The following is a 24,900-nucleotide window of genomic DNA, read 5'->3' on the forward strand; positions in this document are numbered from 1 at the left end:
TTTCTTTGAGTTATGATTTTGGTCACGCTGTGAAATAAAAACTTTCTTTGGCGTTCATTGTTGTCTGTACTCTTATCGACAACGATATTCGTCATCACAGTGGTCAAAATGTTGTGGACTCTCGAGGCGTAGCCGAGTGAGTCTACCACAAATAAAAACTTTCATTATCCAGTTGTTTATGCCTTCCTTTGTAGTCTTTGTTTTCCAGTTTCCTTCAAACTTTTAACAAAAACATTGCTACTCTCACGTTCTCGCCAAATCTGTCTGCCATTTTGTCAATTCAACTTGCGCCATCCAGGGCTCGCATTTGATTGGCTATCTGTGAACTTCTTTGTTCATTGACCAATCAGAATGCTTGCTTTATTACCTTTTTTGCATTCAATTACCTCTTTTCTGCACTGTGTTACCAAAAAACTGCACTTCTCTCAGTCAATCAGATTGCATAATTATTTTCATGTATATTATTAATATAATAATTACAATTCTTATCTTTTGTTTACGCCTTTGGGTTTCGCCCCTATCGATTAGAAACGCTTCTTGGGCTTTGCGTATAGAGTTTGTTAGTTTGTTTATTTATTTGTTTGAGCAGGTTGAAGTTTTGGCAGCTATTCAGGTAATGTGGACCTGCTATACCCACCCACCCACCCATATACACACAGAGGACAGCCACAACACCGGGAACTTCATCCCTTACTCTTCTCGAACAGTGTGTGGTTTCTTTAACATCCCACAGGGAACTAATGTACATGGAAGTTATTTGTGAGACGGGACCTCCGGCTTATCGTCCTTATCCGAGAAGACTTGAAAGTCTAACCATTTGCGGATGTAATTACAAAGGCAGAACTTTCTCCTCAATTATTTAAAGACCCTGAGTGTTGGTCCGGCCCGAGTCGAACTCACGACCTCCCGCAGGGCAGCCCGGTGCTTAATCAAAGGAGTCACCGGTGCGCGGTGTGCGGACGAGTTCCAATGGAATGAGTTCCATGTCGTGAGGCGTGTGGTTATTGCTGATGAAATGTTCAGAAACAGTTATTTGTCTTGAAGAAGAAGAAGTGGGTCTGTCAACGGGACGTCGGTGTTAGTTGAAACGGTCTTTAAGTCTCCGTTTTGTCTCTCCCGTGTATTGTTTATTGCATCGTCGACAGTGCATCATGTTTAAAACATTTTTTGAGTTACAGTCAATGTAATGTGGAATTTGCCTTGTCTCTTTAGTAGCTGAAATGTGTAGTCAGTTCGTCCGTGAGTTATGTAATTGCATGGGAGGGTTAGTTCCGCATTTGAATGGTCCTTTAAGGGCCCACTGACGTATTTTTTGGGGTGCGTTGCTAAGGATGTAATGGTTAAGTAATTTGAGAGAATTTGACATTATTTTGGTCAGTTTCCAACTTTTGTAAGTCAATGACCCTAAATATGACGTCATCATGCCACGCCCATGGTCACGTGACCAATAAAAGAAAACTCTAAATTTGTCTCCGTGCTACGCAATTTGGGTATTTAATCGATGGTTTGATAATTTACATTCGTTTTTGCATCCAGCCTAGCATGGTTTTCTTTTTATTTTGAAAAATGTTGTTTTTAAAGACATAAACGATACTGAAATACCCAAAACTTTTTCAAAAAAAAAATGATTTGAAAAAATCAATTCTTAGCTATATTCTGTATTTGGTGGTGAAACGTGCCATGTAAAAAAAAAATTAATTCAATTTAAAGACCGCCGGAAATTTAGCTTTTTCTCAAACCGGAAGTCAGTTTGTTTACGCATGCGCAGTTGATCTGAGAACGAGCGCGAGGAAGGGCGAGGAAACACCTTCGATGGAAACAACAGTTCGTGCGGTGACTTTTGCTTGTGAGTGAGTTTTCTTGTTAGCTCATGATATGATGACGTCAGTTACCGGAAGTAACATTTCACTTCCTTAGCAACGCGCGAAAAATCCGTCCGTGGGCCCTTAAGAGGCTACGTTTGTGGATTGGTAGGTAATGTGGATTTGACGAGTATGTCGCCAAGGTTGTTGGAACGTCTGAAAGCAATAAGGGGTGGTAATGTGAATATTTGAGTGCGTCGTTGGGAAGAAGCGAGAATGTGAAAGTGCTTTTTATTAAAGATGGAAAATAACGAAGGGAGGGTAATAGGTGACAACAAAGGAACACGACTCGATATGTTTGTGGAATTTGCGCTAGGTTTAAGAACTGTATTGCGTTGCATAACGTAAGCACGTCTTATTTCTTATTTGAGGGAAGAGAGATTGTAGCCACGTTTGTGGAGGTATTGGCGACATACTTGTCAAATCCACATTTATTTACCTATAAACCCACAAACGCAGCCTCTTAAAGGATCACTCAAATGCGGAACTAGCCACATAGTGATTAGTTCATCATTACTCGAAATCTTTCTTTCTCATTCCCACATCTCCCACTGAGGTTGCATTGATAGTTTATGCTTTAAAAATAGTAAATGTGAGAGTGTCGATGCCCTGAGCATTTCACCTATAAAAGAAATCATTGATTTACTTGCAACCCCTTTGTCTCATATCTGTAATCCTTTTTTTTTCTTCCGGTTTGTTTTCCGATGAACTCAAGGTCACTAAAGTCCTCCCAATTTTTAAATCTGGTGACTCTTATTTATTCTCTAACTGCAGGCTTATTTCTATTCTCCCATGTATGTTTCTCTAGGGCCACATGTTAGAAAACTGCGTTAGGTTAATGTGCTACCCTCGTTACATAAAGTATTGTATTGTAGAGTCCTTGAGAAGCTCTATTACTTTAGACTATCTGGGTTTCTCACTAAATTTGATATTCTCAATCATCATCAATATGGTTTAAGACCACTTCACTCTACTTCCATGGTCATCCTTGAACTTGTCAACAACATTTATGAAGGTTTTGAAAAAAGTGAATTTACTATTGGGAGTTTTCTTAGATCTTAAGAAGACCTTTGACACAGTAAATCATAAGATTCTTATTAGTAAACTTAATTTTTACAAAGTGGCAGAGGGCTTCATCATGGACGATTACGTCAAGCCTGCAGTCTTGAAGGAGTTTGATCATAGCCAGTACGAAGCGATACCCAACTCCTCCACCACTATGGTACTGAGCAGTATGCTCCATCATTGGTCGCTTGGAACAGACGGGAACGGATCAACTGTTAGGACCTTGTTATTTGATTATCATAAGGCCTTTGACCTTAGAGCGGTTTTCAAATAAGTGTCGTAAAACCAAAACCAAAGATATAACTTTGACCAATTAAAAAGGACGGACACAATCCAGTAAACCAATCAAACTCAAAGTAATTACACGTCGCCGAAAAAGAGCGCGGGAAAATGTGCACGCGCGAGCCACATTTGGTTTTGGTTTCGATTCTGAAAATTGAAAAACTGGCGCGAGAAATTTGAACCAATCAGTGAGTGAAGTAATGTAAAACCAAAGTAATCACTAAATTATCTAAATTAGATATCCCACGTAGTGTTGCCAACTGGGTTTCAGATTTTCTATCCGATCGATCACAGATAATCAAGTTAACAGAGGGTTCTTTACTGAGTGGGGTTCCTTCCCATCCGGGGTCCCACAGGGAACTAAGTTTAGGCCCCTGGCTATTTGTTTTAATGATAAGCGATCTAGATATTAGTTCACCACAACCTTGGAAATTTTTTAGACGCCCCACTGCGTCAGAGTTCGTTCCAAAGGGTGGTGCCAGCAATGCCCAGTGTATAGCTGACCGGGTCATCCAGTGGTCGCATGATAACAGAGTCCACCTTAACGCTGATAAATGTAAAGAGCTCAGAATCTCCTTTGCCAAGAAGCAACTGAGTTTTATCCAGTGATTGTCGGCGGAAAGGAGCTGGAGTTGGTGGACAGTGTTAATTTTGCTAGGTGTAACAATAAGTGGTTCCCTCTCATGGAACGAGATATAGACGAAGCAATCAAAAAGGCTAGCAAGCGGCTGTATTTTCTGGCGCAGCCTAAACGGGCTAGAGTACCGCCTAATGACCAAGTGCTTTTCTATACTGCATATATTAGGTCAATAATTGATTATGCTATACCTGCCTTCTACCATGCCCTTCTCCAGTACCTTAAAAAGGAACTAGTACGTTAGAGAAACGCCCCATGTCGATTATAGTACCAGGCACCAGCTACAACACGGGGTTGGATGTTTTGGGGATTTTATCTCTGGGCGAACACCATGATCAGCTTTGTAACACCCTTTTTAACAGCATCCTTTCGGACCCGAATCATAAGATTAGAAATCTGTTGCCTCCAACTCGCTGCCGCAATAGTTACAACTTAAGAAAACAGCGCAGTTTTTATGTGCCCAATTTGAAAACTAATCGGACAAGGAACTCCTTCATATACGTCATGGCTGCGACGGTCTAATTATTGACAAATCTGTGCAAACTTTTACATTTTCGTAAATTTCAATATTTTTAAAGTACTTGTAAATGTTTTAAAATTTTAGTCATATTGTCCATTGATTATTACTCTATTATTGTATGTTATTATTATAGTTCCATTGTAAAATTTACATTTTTATTGATTTTATTTTATTTATTTATTTATTTATTTATTTATTTATTTATTTATTTATTTATTTTATTATGGTATCCGTGAAATTCTCTTAGCATGGCATGCAAGTAACCTAACTGATAGACAACAATATGTTATGATCAATGATCAAATTTCTCCAAACACCAAGGTTGTATGTGGGGTTCCCTAGGGCTCGGTCCTCAGTCCTCTCCTTTTCCTCATTTATATCAGTGATCTTTTTCTCTCCTCTAAATATATCTTGCATTTATCTTATTTGCTGATGATACAAAGTTTTTTTCGTCATAAAGACTTACCTACTCTAATAAATATCGTTAATCAAGAGCTTCTTTGGCTTCAACTTGGTTTCGTGCCAATAAGCTTACTGTCCATCCTGATGAGTCTATCTAAGTTCACCCTTTTTTATTCACAACGTAAAATGATTGATCTCTCAAGATTTAATATCTTCTTTGATAACATCTCAATATCTCGAGTAGAGGAAAACAAATTTCTAGGAATCACTATTCATGAAAACTTATTATGGAAACCCCATATCACGCTACTATTTGTGGTAAGGTTTCTAAGATCATAGGCATCCTCAGCAGATCAAGACATATCTTACCCTTGCATACCTTAAAAGCTTTATACAATTCTCTCTTCTTACCATATCTCAGCTACGGCACTTTGATCTGGGGCTCGACTTATTCTACCTACCTTGAATCACTTTATGGACTACAGAAGAAAGCTATTCGCATTATTACCCTTTTCACCTCTTCGTTGTCAGTCTATCGGTCTAAGCCCCTCTTCTGTAAACTACAGGCCTTTCCCCTGTATTCTATCTATAAGTTTCAAGTATCTTCCTTTGTTTTTCCTCATTTCCATAACCTCTTACCTCCTCTATCTTCTCTTCTTCAATTTAATTGTGATTACCATGATTACGACACTCGTTCTCGCTTTAATTTGAATAAATCACTTTTAAGATTTCAAGACCTAATATTTGGAATGACATTCCTATTAATGTACGAAACAGTCTTACAACAAATTATTTCAAAAAGAGTCTCAAATCTTATTATTTAATTCTCTGAAGCAATTACAGTTTTCCCCAGAAGTTGTCCAGTGTTGAGTTTCCTGTATCTTTCTCACATACCTATATATATATATCTGACTGAATTTAAAAAAAGGTACCTGCTTGTTCTTTGACAACTTAGTACTTTGAGATGCAGAAAAAAAAAATTCTTGCTTTACATAGCTATGATTCCAGCAAGGAACAACCTTTAAACCACACCCCTGCCTCAACTGTGGCACTTATATATTTCACTCACGTCTAACGGCAGACTATCTCTCACTCCCCCATGCAAGGGAGACCCCTAATTGTGACCTCAGGGGTCAAACTAAGATCTTTTTCCTACACCTAAGTCCCATGTTAAAAAGGGGTTCTGGGTTATTTCATAGTTGTAGGTATTCGCAACATAACATCACAATCAGCCTACCCACCCTCCGTAAGTGACTTTGCTTTGGTCCGACAAGTTTCGGCTAAGAACTAGATTGTAGCATAGGGCCTCTAGAATTTATCTAGCCATGTCTTGACGGAGCCCCCCCCTGGGTTTTAGACCAGCACAGTAGCTTGAAAACAGGCTTCGCCTGTTTTCAAGGCTTCAGGCTTGAAACAGGCTTCGAACAGGCTTCAGGCTTTGAACAGGCTTCGCCTGTTTTCAAGCGAAAATCTACGAAGGTAGCTTTTTGAAAATTCGGTCAGCTACGTCATTAGGAAGCATTTGCACTTGTTACAATCTCATCCCAAATTAAAAGAACTTTTTCCATCTAATTCAATTATTCCCTCGTTTCGTAGAACAAAAAACTTGAAAGAAATCTTGGCGCCATCGAAATACAGAACAAGAGTAGAACAAGAAACCTATGAAACAGGTGGTTGCATTAAATGCAAACGAAGTAGATGTGATCTTTGCAAAAACTTTTAGATAGAATCAATTTTTTTTAAGAGTTTCCAAACCAATAGAAAATACTTTATCAAACCAAGACTGTCGTGTGATTCTAAAAATGTAGTTTATCTTGCCCCCTGCGACAAATGTCGCTTGCAGAATGTTGGTTCAACGGCAACATAATTCAAGGTTAGATTCCGCAACCATAAATCATCAATAGTAACGAACAAGAAAACCTGTGAGGTCGCGGTACATTATAACAATAGTCCGCATGCTTTAAGCGACTTTTCTTTCCAGTGTATCGAGGTGTTTGCTACCAATTTCACTTAGATTTTGGATAAACTTTTGATCACGAAGGAAGCGTACTGGAGTGCGCAACTTTTCTCATTAGCACCTTTTGGCCTTAACAAAAGGCAAGAATTCTACTCCAGGAACAGAATCACCTACAATAAACCGACCACTTGAGTCGTATTAGTCTTCAAACTTAACAAACCTCAAAACTTCACAACACGATGTAGCACATGAATTCTTTATTTTAATGATTGCTTTAGTTCTCGCTATTATTACATTATACCTTTCGGAATACAATTATTTCTTTTGTTTGTAACATTCTTTTGGCCACACTGGTAAAATTCCAATACCTGTATTGTTGTTAAGTTTTGTAACATACCGAACAATCCTTGTAAACCATATATAAGTTCTTAAACCTAATTGTTATCCACATAAAAATGGGTAGAAGTCGACGTCCTCATCAACTTAAAAGTGCTCAATAGTTGAACTAGAGCAATGATTAATTGGTAATGCAAGAGTGAGGGTATTTGGTCATTTAATCGCTACTCTGAGTTTCATGCTCCATACGGAGCAATCTTCAGGCAACTGCCAGGAAAAAACGGTTACAATCAAAGATATTTGAAAATACAGAACAATACACAATAGATGCTAAGTTTGTTACGTGACGTGTCACACGGGATCTTCATCATTAACTAAGTGAAAACATTTTTCAAGAGAAATTTCCTAGCATGTCTGACGCGGTATTTAGACAGAAAAATTGTTATCTGACGCCATTGACTTTGCCGCTAAGTATGTGAACATTCCACCCACAGACAGAGAGATCATTATGCACGCGAAACAAACACTCCTATTCAGCGAGGACGTCCCTTGGGTAAAAAGAGACGCCACTGGTGAACTATTTGACGTAACCATGGGATCGTACGATGGTGCCGAGTCCTGCGAACTTGTAGTAGTCTTCATGCTTTCACAATTAAAGAGCATTTGCGGCAATTCAATAGGCCTCTACAGAGACGACGGGCTCGCCGTGTCACACGAGCCACCTCGGTCCATCGAGCGAATTAAGAAACGAATAGCTCAATTGTTCGCAGACAATGGATTGAAGATAACTATCGACGCAAACAAAAAGATAGTGAACTACCTGGACGTGACCCTCGATTTAAACACCGGAAGGCACCATCCCTTCATGAAACCTGGAAACATACCACAGTATGTGCATGCAAAGAGCAACCACCCCCCCCCCCCCCCCCAGCATTCTGAGACGTATCCCAGAGAGCGTAAACCAGAGATTATCGGATATTTCATCCGATGAATCTGTGTTCAACAAAGCTGCACCACCCTACCAAGCGGCGTTAGACAAAAGCGGATACCAGCACACGTTGAAATTCCACCCAAGGGAAAACAGGAGAAAAAAACGCAGGATAAGAAAACGGAACGTTACCTGGTTCAATCCCCCGTTCGATGCGCGAGTCAAGACCAACTTAGGGAAAGAATTCTTGCGGATCATCAATGAGTGTTTCCCAAGGGGCCACGCCCTAAGGCCAATTTTCAATCGTAGTACCCTAAAGCTCTCATACAGTTGCATGCCTAACGTAAAAAGTGCAATAGATTCAAAAAACAAGCGCCTACTACTACAATCAGGAGCAGAAACACGCGAAGAAAGGCTATGCAACTGCAGGAAGAAAGAGGAGTGCCCACTCGACAACCAGTGCCTCGCAAAGGGCATTGTGTACCAGGCCTCTGTCACATCTAGCGAGGGGACTGAGCACTATGTAGGGCTCACGGACACGGACTTTAAGGCGAGGTTCGCAAACCACAAGCAATCTTTTAGGACAGAAAAGTACAGTAATCAAACTGAGCTAAGCAAATATGTATGGCGCTTAAAGAAAGCAAAAACAGAGTATAAGATCACTTGGAAAATTCTAGGCAGAGCGCGTGCGTATTGTAACACTACAAAAAGATGTAACTTATGCACACTTGAAAAATATTACATAATTTGCCACCCGAAGCTCGCCACACTTAACAAAAGGTCAGAGTTAGTTAGCAGCTGCCGGCATGCAAGAAGGTTTTTACTAAAGAACGTGTAATTAAGAACCAAACAATGTGTAAGCAAGTGTGATGAAAAAATGAACGCATAAATACCGCGTTTATGTAAATAGAATCATAAGATCCTAGTCTACAACTTATTCGCTGGTTAGATATCCCAAGATCCGTCATTCCTCCTTTGTTGAGCTTGCCCTTGCATAAAAAATGTCAAAGATGTACGCTGTAATCTAGCTGCAATATGGCCGCCTCAATGAGCTCTAAACTTAAGCCCGCGTTCTGGTCATGTGTTACTGGTCACATTGGCATTCATGGAGGGGTGGACGTACGTACGGTCGTACAGCCACCAAAACCGCACAGATGGGTTATGATATTTTCTTACCCATGGTGCTCCGCGTCCATATAATAAAGAGAAAATTACACGTTAGCTCGAAGATATAAATTTTATGTTCTCGTGGCAAGAGCAATATCTCACTTGTTCGGATGCGCTCATTCGGAGATTTTATTCTTTCCACTCAAAGTTAAATTCATGTCTTCTCGCCACCGTGTAGTATCCTCTATGAATTTTAGGTTGAAGAACGTGGAAAAAAGGGCTGATTTGTTAAGTGCATCAGTGAAAGACTCAAATGGCAGCTATTTTGGGATAAGGTGTATTCCCTCTTGGAAATGACGAGACTGAAACCAGCAGAAGAAAACGGCTCTTATACAAAATAACGTTTAAAAAAACAGTTTTAGAAGATTACCTTGTTGTTGACGCTAAGAAGCTGACAACGAAGGTGAGCAGTGCATCCAAATGAGCCATGGTGGTGACAGACAGGATGTCAATATACCAGATCTTGGATGTAACTTTTAACGTGTTGCCTCTGTCAGAAGGGTGTGACCTGCAATAACAATGTGTACGTAATATCATTCATGATTCTATATTTCTATAATCCAGCAGACGGTGATTTATCCAGTGGGTAGCGCTATCCAGCCTTCGAACAAGTGCGGCCTGCTTCCAAATGAGTTGCTTCATAGCTCAGTTGGTAGAGCATTGCACCGGCGCGCACCGCAGAGGTCATGGCTTCGAATCCCGTTAAAGCCTGTTAAAGTTTTCGGGTATCTACATGAGAGACAGTTGCTTAAATTGTCCATGAGATAAGTGCAATGATTACTTCTCCCTTTCGTATATAACCTGCACTTTAAATATTTAACAATTAATCTACGAGGGCCCGCTGGATATGAAGTGATAGATCAGCAACAAGGCCCGTAACGCCGAGTTGGTTATAATCACTTTCTTTCCAGCAAGGCCGAACAGAATACTTGTTCTATTAAAAACTCTCCAGGATCAACAACTCTTCCATGTATTGTCCACTAAAGTATCGATAATTCCCGTCCAAAACGGTTTTTGTCGGCCATTTTTTCTCAGAGCTGCAAAAGAGTTTTCATCTCGTTTTATTGCTGACGCGTTCCTTGACCATATTTGGTAAAGCAGGTATATGAACTGATAGCCTGTGTCCGGCGAGCCAATTAATGAAAATGCTGGAATTCTGATATCCGTAGTTCAGTTTTTAATAAACACATTTATTTCAGACTAATCAGTCACGGTTAGGCATGACGTGGAACAGCAAACATTTCAGATAACACCATTGTGTATATGGTCCTGATACAACTGATCACGATACGCTAGGTTGGAAAATAAGAATCTTATCCTTAACAAAGAGAAATGTGTGTTTCATATACCAAGGCTCTCATCTACGTTCCGGTATCTCTTATCCCGCCATAAAAATGGGCCTGGAACTTTTCCAGGCCCATTTTCAGGGCGGGTTAAGAGGGAGTCCCGGAACAGGACTATAGGCCTAATACTGTTACAGCAAGGGACTGGAACATCCAAAGAGAACGTCAAGGCTGTTAATTAAGCCAAGCAGGTGAACAAGAAAAGGTGTCAGAAGTCACAAACGTTTCTTTCTATTAAAGGCCTAGTGAATTTCAAAGCAAGATTTATCCCTGACCTTGCGACAGTGGCAGAGCTGGCCTCTGAGGATATTGACAAAGAAAGGAGAACCATTTGTTTGGTCCTGAGCACAATGCGGCCTTTACAGCCGGCTGAAGAGACGGTTAGCTCAAGCAGACAATTTGGGATATTTTTATTGCGTAAAGCCAAGAAAGCGATCACTAATAGTAATAATGCTAGCACAGTTGGTCTGGAAGCAGCTCTGGTACCCGAGTGTTTTGTGATGCCGTGACGGTGAACATGAAACAATGGTTACGAACTAAAGTCTGGTGGCCTGGTATTAATAAGGAAGCTGGAGCATTTAAATTGAAGTTTCGTCATAGGTTCGAGACATATCGATATATATCCGGATTTTATTTTGGCAGATATATAAACCATGTGACTTTGAGTAGCGATTTGTAAAATACTTAACTTCATCCAGTCTTGTAAAAGCCCAGTGTTGCAGCAATATCGTGATTTGACCATGAAACTTTACTGGACGTTTTCTCGACTTTTGCCAAAGAGTCGACCTTTCAACAACTCAAAATGTTTTTGTCCGTTTCAGCTCAAATTCTTTGGACTGTGTTAATATAGTTCAATGTACAAAACGGATGTCAGCGTTTTTCAGTTTTTTGACGTGTTTGGATTTTATACCGTTCTCAGTGTTTAGTGGGATTCCCGCCGGTTCAAAGACGCTATTTTAACTTTGATCAAAGATAAAATCGTCGACACCATTTAGCTGAAAATTTATCCCAAAAGCGATTGCATAAGAAATTTTCAGGAAATCTCTCCAGGAGCTGAACAGAGAGTCGACAAACTCGACCCACACGTGTCGTCCAATTCAGGAATCTATCCCGGAAAAGTTGCTGGAAGGAGTGTTCATACCACTTCAAACGAGAAGCATAATGAAAATTCTCAGACTTTTTTCTAAACTTTAGCTATATTAAGTGAAGGCGCACAATCATCTTGCTCAAATTCTAGATTTGGGAAAAACTAGAAAGACGTCGTATTTCATCTTGTATGAAAGTTTTTTTTTAAGAAGACTTTTTCACCATTTTTTTTTTAGCTGTTGGACGCTTACATCGAGACGGAAAATTCGCATGATCATGAACGGTTGTGCGAATTAAAATTGTTTAGTTAGGTGTTCAGCTGGGTAACGAAAAATTAAACTGAAATTCATGAAAATATAAATGTCATTACAGAAAATGAAATCTTTATTTTCGTTCAAGTTGGTATTTAACCAGCTGGACTAGGGAATTAGGGAATAAAGGAAAAGTTTGATAAAAATGTTGCAAGTTGCCAATTAATTTTAAAATTAGAGTCGGAGTGAAAGTGCCACTTATTTGTTAATTTTATCATTATTTCGTTTAGGTTTTAAGCATGAGTGTATCATTCGAATTAACTCAGGTTTAGTTTTAAGCTAGTCTGTTAACAAAAAAGCGCTGCCCATATTGTTTTTCGGATGTCCATTAATTTTCTTTCTTTCTTTTTTTTTTTTTTTTTACTTGTTTGAAAATGTCTACCGTAAGGGGTATAAATTTATCCAAGATTCAAAAGTTAATAAAACACCGTAGAACACTACTATTTTTTTGTGTTTGTACAACGACGCCTACCCTGTTCTTCAAATCGACAAAGGGGAAATAGAGTGTCCTTGAAGTGCAGTGTCCACGCAAGAAAGTGAAGTTCAAATTTAGACTCCTTTATTACGCACTCACAGGCCTGCCCATTTTCTCTCCGGGTTGCAATCTTAATGTCTAGAACAGGGTAATCTTTGTGATAGTGCAGTCAAAAAAGGAAGGTTTTTATTTAAGGTGGCTTACTACAATTACTTTAATGGATTATAACAGCCCAACTTCTAACTCTTTTGAAGGCACATTTTTCGCAAACTAAGAAAATGTGAAATCAAAATTTGCGAAAAATCTACCTAACAGATTTTTATTTTACTTTGCATGAATGCTGAATCAGAGTCAATTTATTATCCCTTTAATTTTTTCTTTTTTTTTTTTTTTTTGGGGGGGGGGGGGGGTTAATACGGGTAGATTTTGAGAAAAACGTGATTTAAACTACTAGAGCCCAGTCTCTCCTTAGGTACTCGGTCGTTCATTTTGGCCATTTGTTTACGTTTAATTGTTCAATTTTCACATAGAATGGCCAGTCTCTCCGTAGGTACTCGGTCGTTCATTTTGGCCATTTGTTTACGTTTAATTGTTCAATTTTCACATAGAATGGCAAAAGACTTAAGCAAACAGTAAATAGAGAAAGAAAAAACATCTTGGGACATTTTTCAAAAGAGTTAGAAGTTGGGCTGTTATAATCCATTAAAACTGTAGTAAGCCACCTTAAGCGAAAAATATCCTAGAAATACGGAATTCCAGTGCACCTTCGCGGCATGCAACTACATGGTATAAAATAATTACGGAACACACCTTGTGGTATGGGTTATACATTTACTATCACAGTAAGCCTAAAGGCTCGTATGTATATCGAGAAAATACAAGGGATCCATGGAATCATTCATGATATACCTGGCTCACATCAACGTTTGGCGTAATTCGCATGTATTCCCTATAAAACCGATTATCTTTGAATGAGGTTAAAATTGTCGGGAAAAATGCGCAACGTTTCGACCGAACTTCGGTCATTATCAAGCTTAAAAGTGAAGATAAAATTTGCATACATATAAATATAAAACTAAGAAGTAAAAGTATGTAAAATATGAAAATGTACAAAAGGGGGTGTTAAAAACGTGCAAGAATGAAAAAGGATTAAAACACTTTCGCACGAATTGAGTCTGACTGTACATTGAGGCTTGGTGTCAGTCACTTCATTAATTAAAAACATTTCATAAATGAGACAGTCAAACTTGCTCTTGCACTTTTTTAAGATAGTAAAATATCTCGTAAGGTCATTGGGCACATAGGAATGTTCCACACAGAAATGCTTTCCAATGGAGGAAGACGCATTCTTGTGCTCGTCAACGTGTTGATGCAAATGCCGCCGTGTGTAACCAACATAACCTGCATCACACAGGTCACATTTAAATTGATAAACAAGGGATTGTTTGTTGACAATGGTAGGCTTGACTTCGCGCGGTTTCAGATGCTGTTTAATCATGTGGCTAACAAATATGGGCTGGACGGTCACTTGAATTTTCTGGCTCAGATCTTTAAGTTGTGCTCTTACGATAACGGCTGAAGGCTGGTCCTTAAATGGCAGAACAACGGGAACCGCTTTTAATTCGTTGTTAATAGCTGGTAACTCGAGAACAGGTTGATCAGAAGCTTTGACTGCGATAAAGCGCGAGATGGTGGAATTAACCTGTCTGGATAACTAAGACGAGAAAACACCATTTTGAGCCGATCACATTCATCGGAAAAGTATGACCAGTTGGATGAGAGGCGGAAGGCACGATATCAAGCATAGTTTTCAATAAGCCGCGCTTGTGGCGATCATCAACATGGCTCTTGTAATGCAGCAAAAGGCCAGTGTTGGTAGGTTTGACGTATACTTTGGTTTGGATTTGTGTAGATTTGTTAAGGAGCTATGTGCCAAGAAACGGTTCCGAAGCATTCCATTATTCTCAATCTCCATAGTGAACTTAAGCGAAGGGTGGCAGTACTAGTGGTTAAGAGTCTCGAGGAATTTATTATTTGAATGTCTTGATAACAATTTATGAATAAGCGAGATTAGTAAATGTTCAGCATACGCAGGTACTAATAATTACTTATTTTACAAGTCTAGTTCTCGCTTCATTATTCTTGTTCATGCTAAATCTAAAAAAAAAATTCTCAACGTATCTTGAGGCCGATATGACGCCGCAATAAAGCATCCGGTTGAAGCAGAGTTACTAACTCTGGGTTGAAGGGATCACTACGAGTAGATACCTCGAGTATATTATTGGTGAAATCTTTTAAAATTTCGAGGTCAACTTCTGGAGTGACAGGGTGACATCTCATTTTAATTTCTACTTTAAGTATTGATAGTGCACTCAGCAGATTCATGTTGATCTTTATCATAACCGTGGTTTGAGAATCAAAAATTGCTGTGATTAATCCAACAGGTACCATCTACTGTTTTGTGTACCCCAATTCGGGATTATCAAGACCGATCTAAAGGTTCTATCGTGTTGTCTCCTTGGGAAGGGAAACTTCGTTCTGTTAAATGAAAAGCATTTTTTTTTTCCATCTTCACGTTACATTATCGCCGCCATGTTGGTGGACGAAAACAAATTGATTTCTCATTAGCCTCTAGGGGTTTCCACATTGTAATAAACATGTTATTTTTTGTTTGCTTTTGGAACACCGTCAGAAACACCGAAATGCGTACTAAACAAACTTGACAAAGACATTAAAGATTGCAAAAGACTGACAGAAAAACTGCTAAAAACCTTTCTTCGAAGGAAGGAAGAGCTAAGGAACGAATAGGCAGCCCAAGTTCGCGTCACTAGAGAGCATGTAATAATTAACAAGAAGATCTTTCATATCTTAAAACCGCGCTTTGAAAATTTATCTGTTTTCTTACCACTATAGTCGCAACGTAGTACACATTCCAAAGCAGTCTTTCTTGATTCACTATGACTATAGACACAAAATCACCTGATCAATCTGTAGCACAACAACTGACAACAACGACTGCACACGAACTTATTGCACTATCACTTATAGCCGAGGTGAAATCTCCGAGGAATCTCCGATGACGTAATGGTCTTAATTGATCTGGAACTGTCATCAGGATATCTATGGGTATGAACGATACAATAATAACACTTTTAACAACTTACAGCTTTCTTTCCTAAAAGTCGCGATTAAATTTGATTGGTTTTTTACACGAGTGAAGCCTAGCAAAGTAGTCACACGCGTCACATAATTCAAGAATTACGTTATCCACGGCTATCTTTAGTACGGTGGTTATTTTCCTACCAATGAAAGTTGAAACGTCGACACATTCCATGGATGACATAAAGACCTTTTATGTATTCAATACTTGCTTCGAATCAACCGCTTAAATAACACAAAAAGGCAATATATTTTGTACTAAATAAAGAATGGAATATTCATACAATTTTAAGTACATTAACGTTTTAACAGCTTTTGGCGAGTACCGGTAAACATCATAAGTTGCGTGATTCGAAGTGCCACTGACTATATGACCGAATAGAAATTTGGGTCTGCTCACCAACAAAACTAAATTTTATCTGTTTTCTTACCACTATAGTCGCAACGTAGTACACATTCCAAAGCAGTCCTTGTTGATTCACTGAAGACTATAGACACAAAATTACCTGATCAATCTGTAGCACAACAATTGACAACAGCGACTGCACACGAACGTATTGCTCTTTCACTTATAGCCGAGGAGAAATCTTCGATTGCACCATCAGTCGTAGCTGTTGTGAAATCTCCGATGACGTAATAGTCTTAGCTTTCTTTCTTAAAAGTCACTATTACATGTTTCAAAAGCACACACAAAAAAATATATTTTGTTACAGCTTCTTGGCGAATAAACATCATAAGTTGCGTGACTGGAAGTCCCACCGACTATGTGGCCTAGTGGAAGTTTGGTTCAGCTCGCCGACAAAACGAAAAATAAAAAAATAAAAATAAATAAACAACATTCAGAGCAAGAACCGCGGTCGGCCCATGGCCGCGCGGTTAAAAATAAATAAACCGATTGCAGAGCAAGAACCGCGCTCGGCCCATGGCCGCGCGGTTAATTACTAGTGGGAAGATGACCTTTGAGTGCAAGCGGTATTGGGTTACAGGCAGCCGTTGAGAATTTAAACGCGCTATAAGACTTTGTATGGGAAATAAAATACCGTTGATTATCTGGTGTATTCTTGTGTGTTTTGGTGCTTATTTTTTTTTTTTTTCTTTTTTTTTAAATTTTATTTCGCACACACAAACAATTACAATACATTACATTTACAATTCATTACAGGTAACTGTTATCGTTTACAAAAAAAGGAAATAAATAAAAAAAAAAAGGAAGGACAAGGTCCACCAAAATACTACAGTTTATATAATAACAATTAAAAGAAGGTTGTCTGCCTTATGGTCCTCCATCACCCATCGCCCGTTTGTTACTTGTACTTTAATTAACTGTATTGGTCAAATTATATTCTGAGGGCCATTGTTTAAAAGTAGCCCATTTCTTCCTAAAAGAGGCTAAGTTATTATTATCAAACGCAATCTGTTTCTCAATTTCCATGGAGCGTATGACTAACTGAGTGTACACTTGTACCCTAGGAATAGTGTTTCGTAGTTTGCAACTATATATATAATGTCTAGCAATGAGGAGGAAGTGGTGTAGGAGAAGATTGGATATGTTGTCGATTATGCCGAGACAAAGAGCTGGCGTAAAGGGGGTAATGTTCAAGTTGGTCAAGTCAAGCTCTTCGGAGGTCCACTGCGAAACATTATTCCAAAAAGTCTGAGTTGATCTACAATGCCAAAAAAGATGCGTAAGTGTCTCTGGGGAGCCAGCGCAAAAAGAACAGGAGTCTGTTTCCTTTTTGCCTATCTTAAGAAGGAAGTCATTTGTAGCTACTCTTCTATTCTTCTTCTACTCTTCTCTTCTTCTACTCTTCTCTTCTTCTCTTCTTCTAAATTTGCTCTCCTTGAAGGAACAATAGATGACTTCATGGATGAGCAAAAAAACAAAAACTACTAAAAACCTTTCTTCGGAGGAAGGAAGAGGTAAGGAACGCTGAAAAAATACCGTACCTACTGCTCAACCCAATGAATTGCTGAGCGAGTTCGTGAATGGTGAGTTTAACGAATTGCTCAGCGACAGAGCAAAAACCGTGTTTGTATAAAGCAAAGACTGTGTTTGTATTTTATGCGAACTATTTTATAAGAACTAACGTACTTTTATTCACGTTACATATTTTAAATAATGTTTTCGCATTGATTATTTTTAAAACCGAGGTTGTTCCATTTTCTTTGCAAGTTTCCATGCGCCATAATTGTAAGCAAATTTGCGATGCCATTTATAAATTGAATTTTAAAGATATTAATTATCTTTGTTTCTCCTTTAAAAGTAAAGTCTCGAATTAGTGTGTACAAATAACAAAAAAGATACATTTATGTAGTTGCCAAAATTAACATATGGCCGTGAATAGCCTGAAACTGGTGAGACCTTTCAAAACTTGCATGTAAATGCAACACATTTCCATCGCAAAGTTTCCGACTTGAAAACGGGACTACCTTTTCAGACGTCCCGCAGCTCTGGGAAATTTTCCAGTGGAACGAACCAAAGAGTCGTGTACCATTTACAAACCAACCGGAATTTCAGGACATTTGTTCTAAATGGTAAACAACCTGACTATCGCGCCACGTTGAGGATTTGGCGGTGTTTAATTTACAATAAAAATTTGGTTGGTTGACAGTTCTGAAACCTTTGCCTAGAGACACAGATATCAATGATGGAATGTAAGTTTTCTGGTGGACTAACAATGAAAAGGAACTAAGGAGAGATCTTTTGCTTTCGTCCATCAACATATGGCTGGCGGCATTCTCTAGACGTAACGTACAGATAGAAAACCTTCGTAAGCATAATTTGATTTCATTTATTTAACAGAGCGATGTTTCCTTCCCAAATAAACAACACGATCGAACCTCTAGATTGACAAGACAAAACAATAGTTGTTACCTATTACATTAATCACAGCAATTTCTGATTCTCAAACCATGTTTATGATAAAAATCAACATAAATCCTCTTAGCGCACTATCAATATTTAAGTAGCAAATCGACAAAGAGAAAACAAAGTGGCCTTCAAGTGCAGTGTCCCCTCACGAAAGCGTTTCAAATTTAGACCTCTTCATTACGCGCTCAACGATCTTTCAGTCTCGAGCTCCTAGCAGTTTTCTCTCCTGGTTGCAATCGGAATGCCTAGTACAGGGTCATCTTGGTGATAGTGCAGTCAAAGAAGATGGGAGAGGACAAAACGCGGAGCCCTACTCCGTGGAGTACCCTATGGACTACCCAAATGGAGTGCCCTAAAAATACTATTTCGAATGAGCACTGTTGATCAATTTGTAAGCAGCATCTGAAATAGTGCTTACTTAAGCCTCAACACCGCTTTTAAACAGCATTGTTTAACAGTATTTAAGTCTAAGCACCCCTTTTAAAAAGGTTAGCTTACATGAAGTAATCAGCCATCACAACAATAATCGAAAATATAGCTGACTTGAATCAAGGTGTAGCTTAATTCCCATGTATTGCCTTTAAAATTGATTATCTTAAAATTGATAACATTTTATGCGAAAGAGAGATTACTAAAGGTCCAACAGTCGCTGGTAAGAACTTATTTTTCATATCTAGTTCTCGCTCCACTATCCTTTTTCATGCTAAATCTAAAAAACAAGAATATTCTAAACGTACCTTAAAGCCAATATAACGCCTCAATGAAGCACTCGATTGGAGTGATCACTACGCGTAGATACCTCGAGTATATTGTTGGTAAAATCGTTTAAAATTGGGACGTCGGGTTTTCGAGTGACAGGTTGACATCTTAGTTTAATCCGTCAACTTTAAGTATTGATACTGCCCTAAAAGGATTTATGTTTATACTTTTCGACCATTGTTTTGTCTAACCCGATTCCGCACATGAATATACTTAACAATAGAAAAAATGTTCCGAAAAGACGCACTTGGGTTTCCGCATTGCAAAATAGTATAAAAAACATGACTGGATTGGGAAGGTTGATGGAGTAGACGTGAATTTTCGTCCTCCGGCATAAACTCCTCTCACTGAAGCAAACAGGTAAACTTGTGTACCTTCAACTTATCACAAAAGCCGAGGATATGCCACCAAAATCGTGTGAGAAGAGAACACGGTGTTCCAATTCAGTCCCAATTTCAAGCAAAAATTTAAAAAAATTAAAACGGTTTTTACGGTTGATCCACGTTTATTTTTTTGATATCTCGCAGAGATGGTGAAAGTAGCATTTCCGAGCTTCAAAATTTCAAAATTTTCTGGCGGAGAATTCCCCCAGAACCCCCTACAAGTTAGCGTCTCCGGCGCTTGGTTTTTTTTTCCCCCCCCCCCCCCCCCCCCCCTTGCAATGCAAAATACGTTCCGCTGCCCCTACAGTTCTGAAGAGGAAAACCTATGCCTCATGTACGGTGACGTCATCTTAAGAGGCCTATATGTACAGAACTAGTTGGAAAGCTGAACGTCCTAGATAGAATCGATGAGCGATTGGTCAGGGTGGATAATGATGTAGAGATTATGCCATGGAAAGTGCGTACGAACGATTTTTATTCACGAGTTGCGATGCGTCAAAAAATCGAACGAGTGAGCGCAGCGAACGAGTGAGTTTTTTCAAGCACTTTCTATGGTGTAATGTTTTTACTCCATACATACTGAGATTTTTTCTTACTGGCCGAATTTCAAAGATTGGAAGCCATTTAAAGGCGCAGTGTCATGCGATGGCATGCGCAGTATTTTAACACTAATTACTGCCTGTCATTGTAGTCCTCAAGATAAGAACAGTGAATTCATTCTGTGGAATCACCAAATCATTACAATATCGATTGCAATCCTGGTGTTTTGGAAATCATGGTCCGATAGCAGTATTCTTGTTATCCACCATATTTTGAATTCGAAAGGGAATTTTCTTTTCACTTGAAGAATTTCAGAGAAAACTTAAAATCCAAATTGATTTTTGGCCATCTATTCAATAATTATCAACAATTCCGTCATATCGTAAAAAGCTAGCTCCTGAATCTCCATATCCAGATCAGCGTCTCGACTCTATTGCATCCCCTGTTTTAAGAATCTCAGAAGCAGTGTAAACTTAAATCTAAAGAAATGTTGAGACTTGCGAGAAATACATTCCCGAAATATCAGCAGAGTGGCAGAAAACGTTTAGTCATATATACGCCTTTTATAAAGATAACAGACTAAGACAATGTTATTTAAATTTTTACACAGAATAATCACAACTAGCTAGAAGGGAGTTGAAAAGGTATATGGCTAGTGACGATCTCTGTACTCGATGCTTGAATCGGAAACTTGAAAATTGTGGCTTTTTGTAATTTTCTTTTCACTTATCTTGCAAGTAAAATGAATAAGTCTCTAAGTATTGTAACAAAAGTCAAATGTAAATGTCATATTTATATAAGCCTTTTAGGAAAGTATATTGTAATGTATTCCCTCTCCTTAATTTTCGTTCTTATGTTTTAAAGGAAAATAGCTATAACTGAGGTTATATTAAAGGGGCTAGGTCACGCTATTTTTCAAATTGGCAGAGCAAGAGTCTTTCATTTGCAAAATCACGGCCACATAACAACTGAGAATGATTTTCCAGCTGTGTAAATGACATTTTGTTATAGACTGATATAAATTTGAAAAAAGGTGGGCCGACGTTTTTCAAATTTACCCAAATTCAACCCATTTCAATCCGCTCCAGTTTTGTCCATCCATGTCCCTTCTTGGCTTCCCTGTGTTTTGTGAGAGTTCTTCTATAGTTTTAAACAGTTATTTTGGTATTTTATTTAATTCTATGACCATTCGATCAGTGTTGAAATTGCCTAAAATTGCGTGACCTAGCCCCTTTAAGCTCTTTATAGAACATCATATAATATTAGCTTAGCTCTTTAAAGCATATCCAATTTTGTAGTTTGGTACAACTTTTATTTAGTTCCTCTGTTACTGTTATGTTTTTTGTTTTTTTCTTTTTTAAATAATTTTGCTGTGTTCCTTTTTTGTGAGTGTATGGTGTTATTTCAATGAAATTAAAATAAATATATAAATAATAAAACAAATGCGTGCTAAAGAAGCTTTTGGGAAAAAATAAATTAAAGATTTCAAAAGTACGCACGGGGATTTTAACATTGTCGAATCAGTAATACTGACAACTTTGCACCTTTCTGCAAAGTTGACAGAAATGAGTGAGTCTAAGGAAATGACTTTAGCACCAAGTAGTTCGGTAAATCCAGTTTGGAAGAGAACTACGAGAACGGCCGGTTTAGCATTGAAGAGGAGACAGATTTGTTTAACTTTGACCAGGTGGGTGAGTATCAAGAAGTATGATCCATCGGCAGCGTTTAAAAGGGGACTGAAACAAATTGCAGTGGATGACACTGCCAGAACAGTGAATGAATCCATAAGAACACTAAAAAAAGTAACCTTTAGGTGTTTAAACGTTTGTAATGTCTGAGCAACGGTACAGAGTGCACTGCCTCGTGATTCTGCTAATTTGTTTTCCCAAGTACCCTCGGCCCAAGTGTTACGTACCGACTGTGATTTCGAAGTGTACTTTTGGCTCAGCAAATTCCGATGTGCAAGGTCCGCAATGTATAAACCAAAGACTTTGTATCAAAGATGCGTGGGCATCCAACGGCATCTCAGTACGAAATAACGGTTTGGCGGGTTTGCATGTGACTGTGATGCGAGGGCCAGTGAGAGATTATCAATCTATCAATTTCTATCCACTAGGAGATTATCTATTTTTAACAATTATTCGCCAAAGGGGAGGTGAATATCAGCCAATTAAAACCCAGACGAAGTCGAGGTTTTTATTCACCAATATTCACAGACCCTGAGGTGAATAATTTTCTTAGTATAATTACAAAGGGTGATTATTTCTCCTAATAAATTTTCTTTAAAACAATTAATTTCTTTTTCTGTCGCCTCGACAATTCTTGTCCAAAAAGGTTTTTGACGGCCATTTTTTTCTCAGAGCTGCAAAAATGCTTTCAGTTCGCTTTATCGCTGACTCGTTCCTTGACCATATGAGGTACAGCAGGTACATGAAGTGATAGCCGTTGTCCAGCGAGCCAATTAAAATGCTGGAAATCTGATATCCGTAGTTCAGTTTTTAATCCCCTTGCGAAATATTAGATAGACTATGAGCGTTGCTATCCCCTGTTGCAATCAAAGTCGCCACTAGCTTTTCAGACAGTTGCTAGTGAGCAAGGTTTATTCAATACAATGAGCCTGGATGAACAGGGGAAAAAGACCCATATGAAAAATAAAATCTGGGTAGGTGGCGTACTTTCCGACAATCCTTCCATACGCTTGGGTATTTATTCAGAGTGCTTGTTCTAATGGGTGGTTTGCAACCAATCTCTTGATAAAAATGCTGCGATATACAATTACTTGTGGACGAACAAAAGGAGCTAATGAGAGGTGTTTTGTTTTCGTCTACCAACATGGCGTCGATGACATAATGTGAAAACCACCTATAGACACTTGCAAATTATTTAAATGTATTCATAAGTAATATGGTACTCATTTTTTCATTGTATTTTAATGCAATGAAAACATGGTGTTCTTCAAAGAGTGCTCCAACACTTACATAACGTTTGGGTGCTTTAAACAAACTTTGGCAAACACAAGCTAGTGAGATTCCCCCCATTTTTACGAGAACTCATTGCGAATACGTGTTTATAACATAAGGACAAAATTTTCTTGTCACTGTCGAGGCACAACGAAAACCAGTTGGGCAAACGGATTAAAAAAGCAATTGTTCGCTCGCATTTTAGAGGAAAACAAATCAACTCTTCCTTTATGTCCAAAAGAGTACAGATTAATTCCAGTTAACAATAAAAATTCGATTCTCATTCCTGAGCAAAGGAATAACCGATTAAACCAACTTTTAAAAATACTCATCCACTTTAAATAACGCTATTAAACTGTGCACATTTCAATTATTACAAAATGTAAGATATAGGAGTCCTCATAAAATTATTGTCTCTCTCAGGTTGTTCAATAGGCTAGTTTCGGATTGTGCAGCAACAGCAAAAACAGAGTCGAGGTTCAGGGGAATAATGTACATTTTCCTTTCTTTTTTTTGAACAAAACAAAATACTAATTATTTCCCTGAACTCATTCTCAACTCTGTTCTTTTGTTGCAGCACAATTCGAAACTTGCCTATTCGCCCTACTTTCAAAATGGCCGATGTCTTGTGTAATAATAGATTGGGTAACCTGTGAAAATAAAAGGACGCTGGGAAATCAACTTGGCGTGCAGTCTCCTCGTGTTTAAGGTAAATTTATGCGCCCACGAGGCTGAGCACTCCCAACAAACCCCTTATTTCTATGAAACCGCCTGCCAGCAAACCTCCTTTTGCTCCATGATATTTTGTCTCCATCGACCCGTGCTTTAGCGTCTTAATTAAATCTGAGACATCCAGACATTGACAAACATTACAGAAGTAGAAGTTCAAAGGTCTTTTTTTCCCTCTGAGAGGAGGAAGTTTCAAAGCACAGAGTTCAAGGCTCACCCTGGTGTACTGAATGCCGTAACACAAAGGAAACAAAAGACAAAAACATGAAGCCAACACGAGCTTAATAAACAAAAAAAATACAGACTGAGGATTTACAATTTGAAACTCTTGGTCACATGTATTGGGTTGTGAAATTAAATCATACTATAGGAAAGGGACGTTAACTTTGTTTCTTGACTCTTACATCTTCAAGCCTGATTCAGCAATATCATGTTTAGAGCTATGTCTCACGTCTTAAGTTTAGCCAAGACTAGTCCAAGTTCGGCCCTTTTCAGGTGCGTTGCAATTGCCGGAGCCAAATTTCCCCTATATCTCAATAAGAAAGACATTTTAAGCTGAAAAACGTTGCTATTTTCTTGTTTCTCGTCTTGCACATTTGTTAAAGGTCAACCGACGTGGATTGTAGTTTTGTAAGTCGGTGTTCCGGACTTTAAAGAAACGTCGCTCTTTGACAAGCTTCCAAAAGGTCTAGTCAAATACACCTAGGAAACTATGAGAATACAAAAAAGGTCGGTCACTGTGCAGCTGCGTAGCCTGTTATCAAGACAGTGGGGCAGTCTAAAAACAAGGGGTGGGAGGGGGGGGGGGGGGGGCGTCAAGGCATGCCTGTATAAAATCCGCAGGCTCTAAACTGTGATCCAGTGGTTAGCTAACATTTATTAGACCAGACCAAAGGTACTTTGGCCTTGGGGGGTGGGAGGGCTGAGTTACATTTCAATGAGTTGGGTTTTGACACTGTTAATCATAGTAGTTATGTGGCAGGAAATTGCAGAATGCCTGTAACTAAAAAATTACCCAGAACTTATCTTTTATATAGGACTTGAGTGCAAGAAAAATCTCTTTAACCCTTTAACTCCCAAGGGGTTCCCCATCCATAAGCGAACAAAAGATAGTCTGGTGTTAGACA

The 24,900-nt window shown here is 38.7% G+C and overlaps 1 protein-coding gene across 8 annotated transcripts in view; it reads right to left on the reverse strand.

Annotated features, from left to right (window-relative positions):
- LOC137969526 (polyunsaturated fatty acid 5-lipoxygenase-like) overlaps positions 1 to 24,900 on the reverse strand; it is a 104,238-nt gene that overhangs the window by 27,705 nt on the left and 51,633 nt on the right. The window contains exons 1-3 of one of the 8 annotated variants that reach the window (XM_068815817.1): positions 19,140 to 19,282; positions 13,281 to 13,320; positions 9,527 to 9,664 (exon numbers count right to left, since the gene is read on the reverse strand). In XM_068815817.1, the coding sequence (XP_068671918.1) occupies positions 9,527 to 9,585 (59 nt within the window). In that variant the 5' untranslated portion in view covers positions 9,586 to 9,664; positions 13,281 to 13,320; positions 19,140 to 19,282. Of the gene's footprint in view, positions 1 to 9,526; positions 9,665 to 13,280; positions 13,321 to 19,139; positions 19,323 to 21,999; positions 22,184 to 24,900 lie in introns of those variants that run through there. The other 7 variants (XM_068815818.1, XM_068815815.1, XM_068815822.1 and 4 more) reach the window with 7 other exon arrangements.

The sequence above is a fragment of the Montipora foliosa genome, chromosome 9 (genome assembly GCF_036669935.1).
Source record: "Montipora foliosa isolate CH-2021 chromosome 9, ASM3666993v2, whole genome shotgun sequence".
NCBI classification, from domain to species: domain Eukaryota; kingdom Metazoa; phylum Cnidaria; class Anthozoa; order Scleractinia; family Acroporidae; genus Montipora; species Montipora foliosa.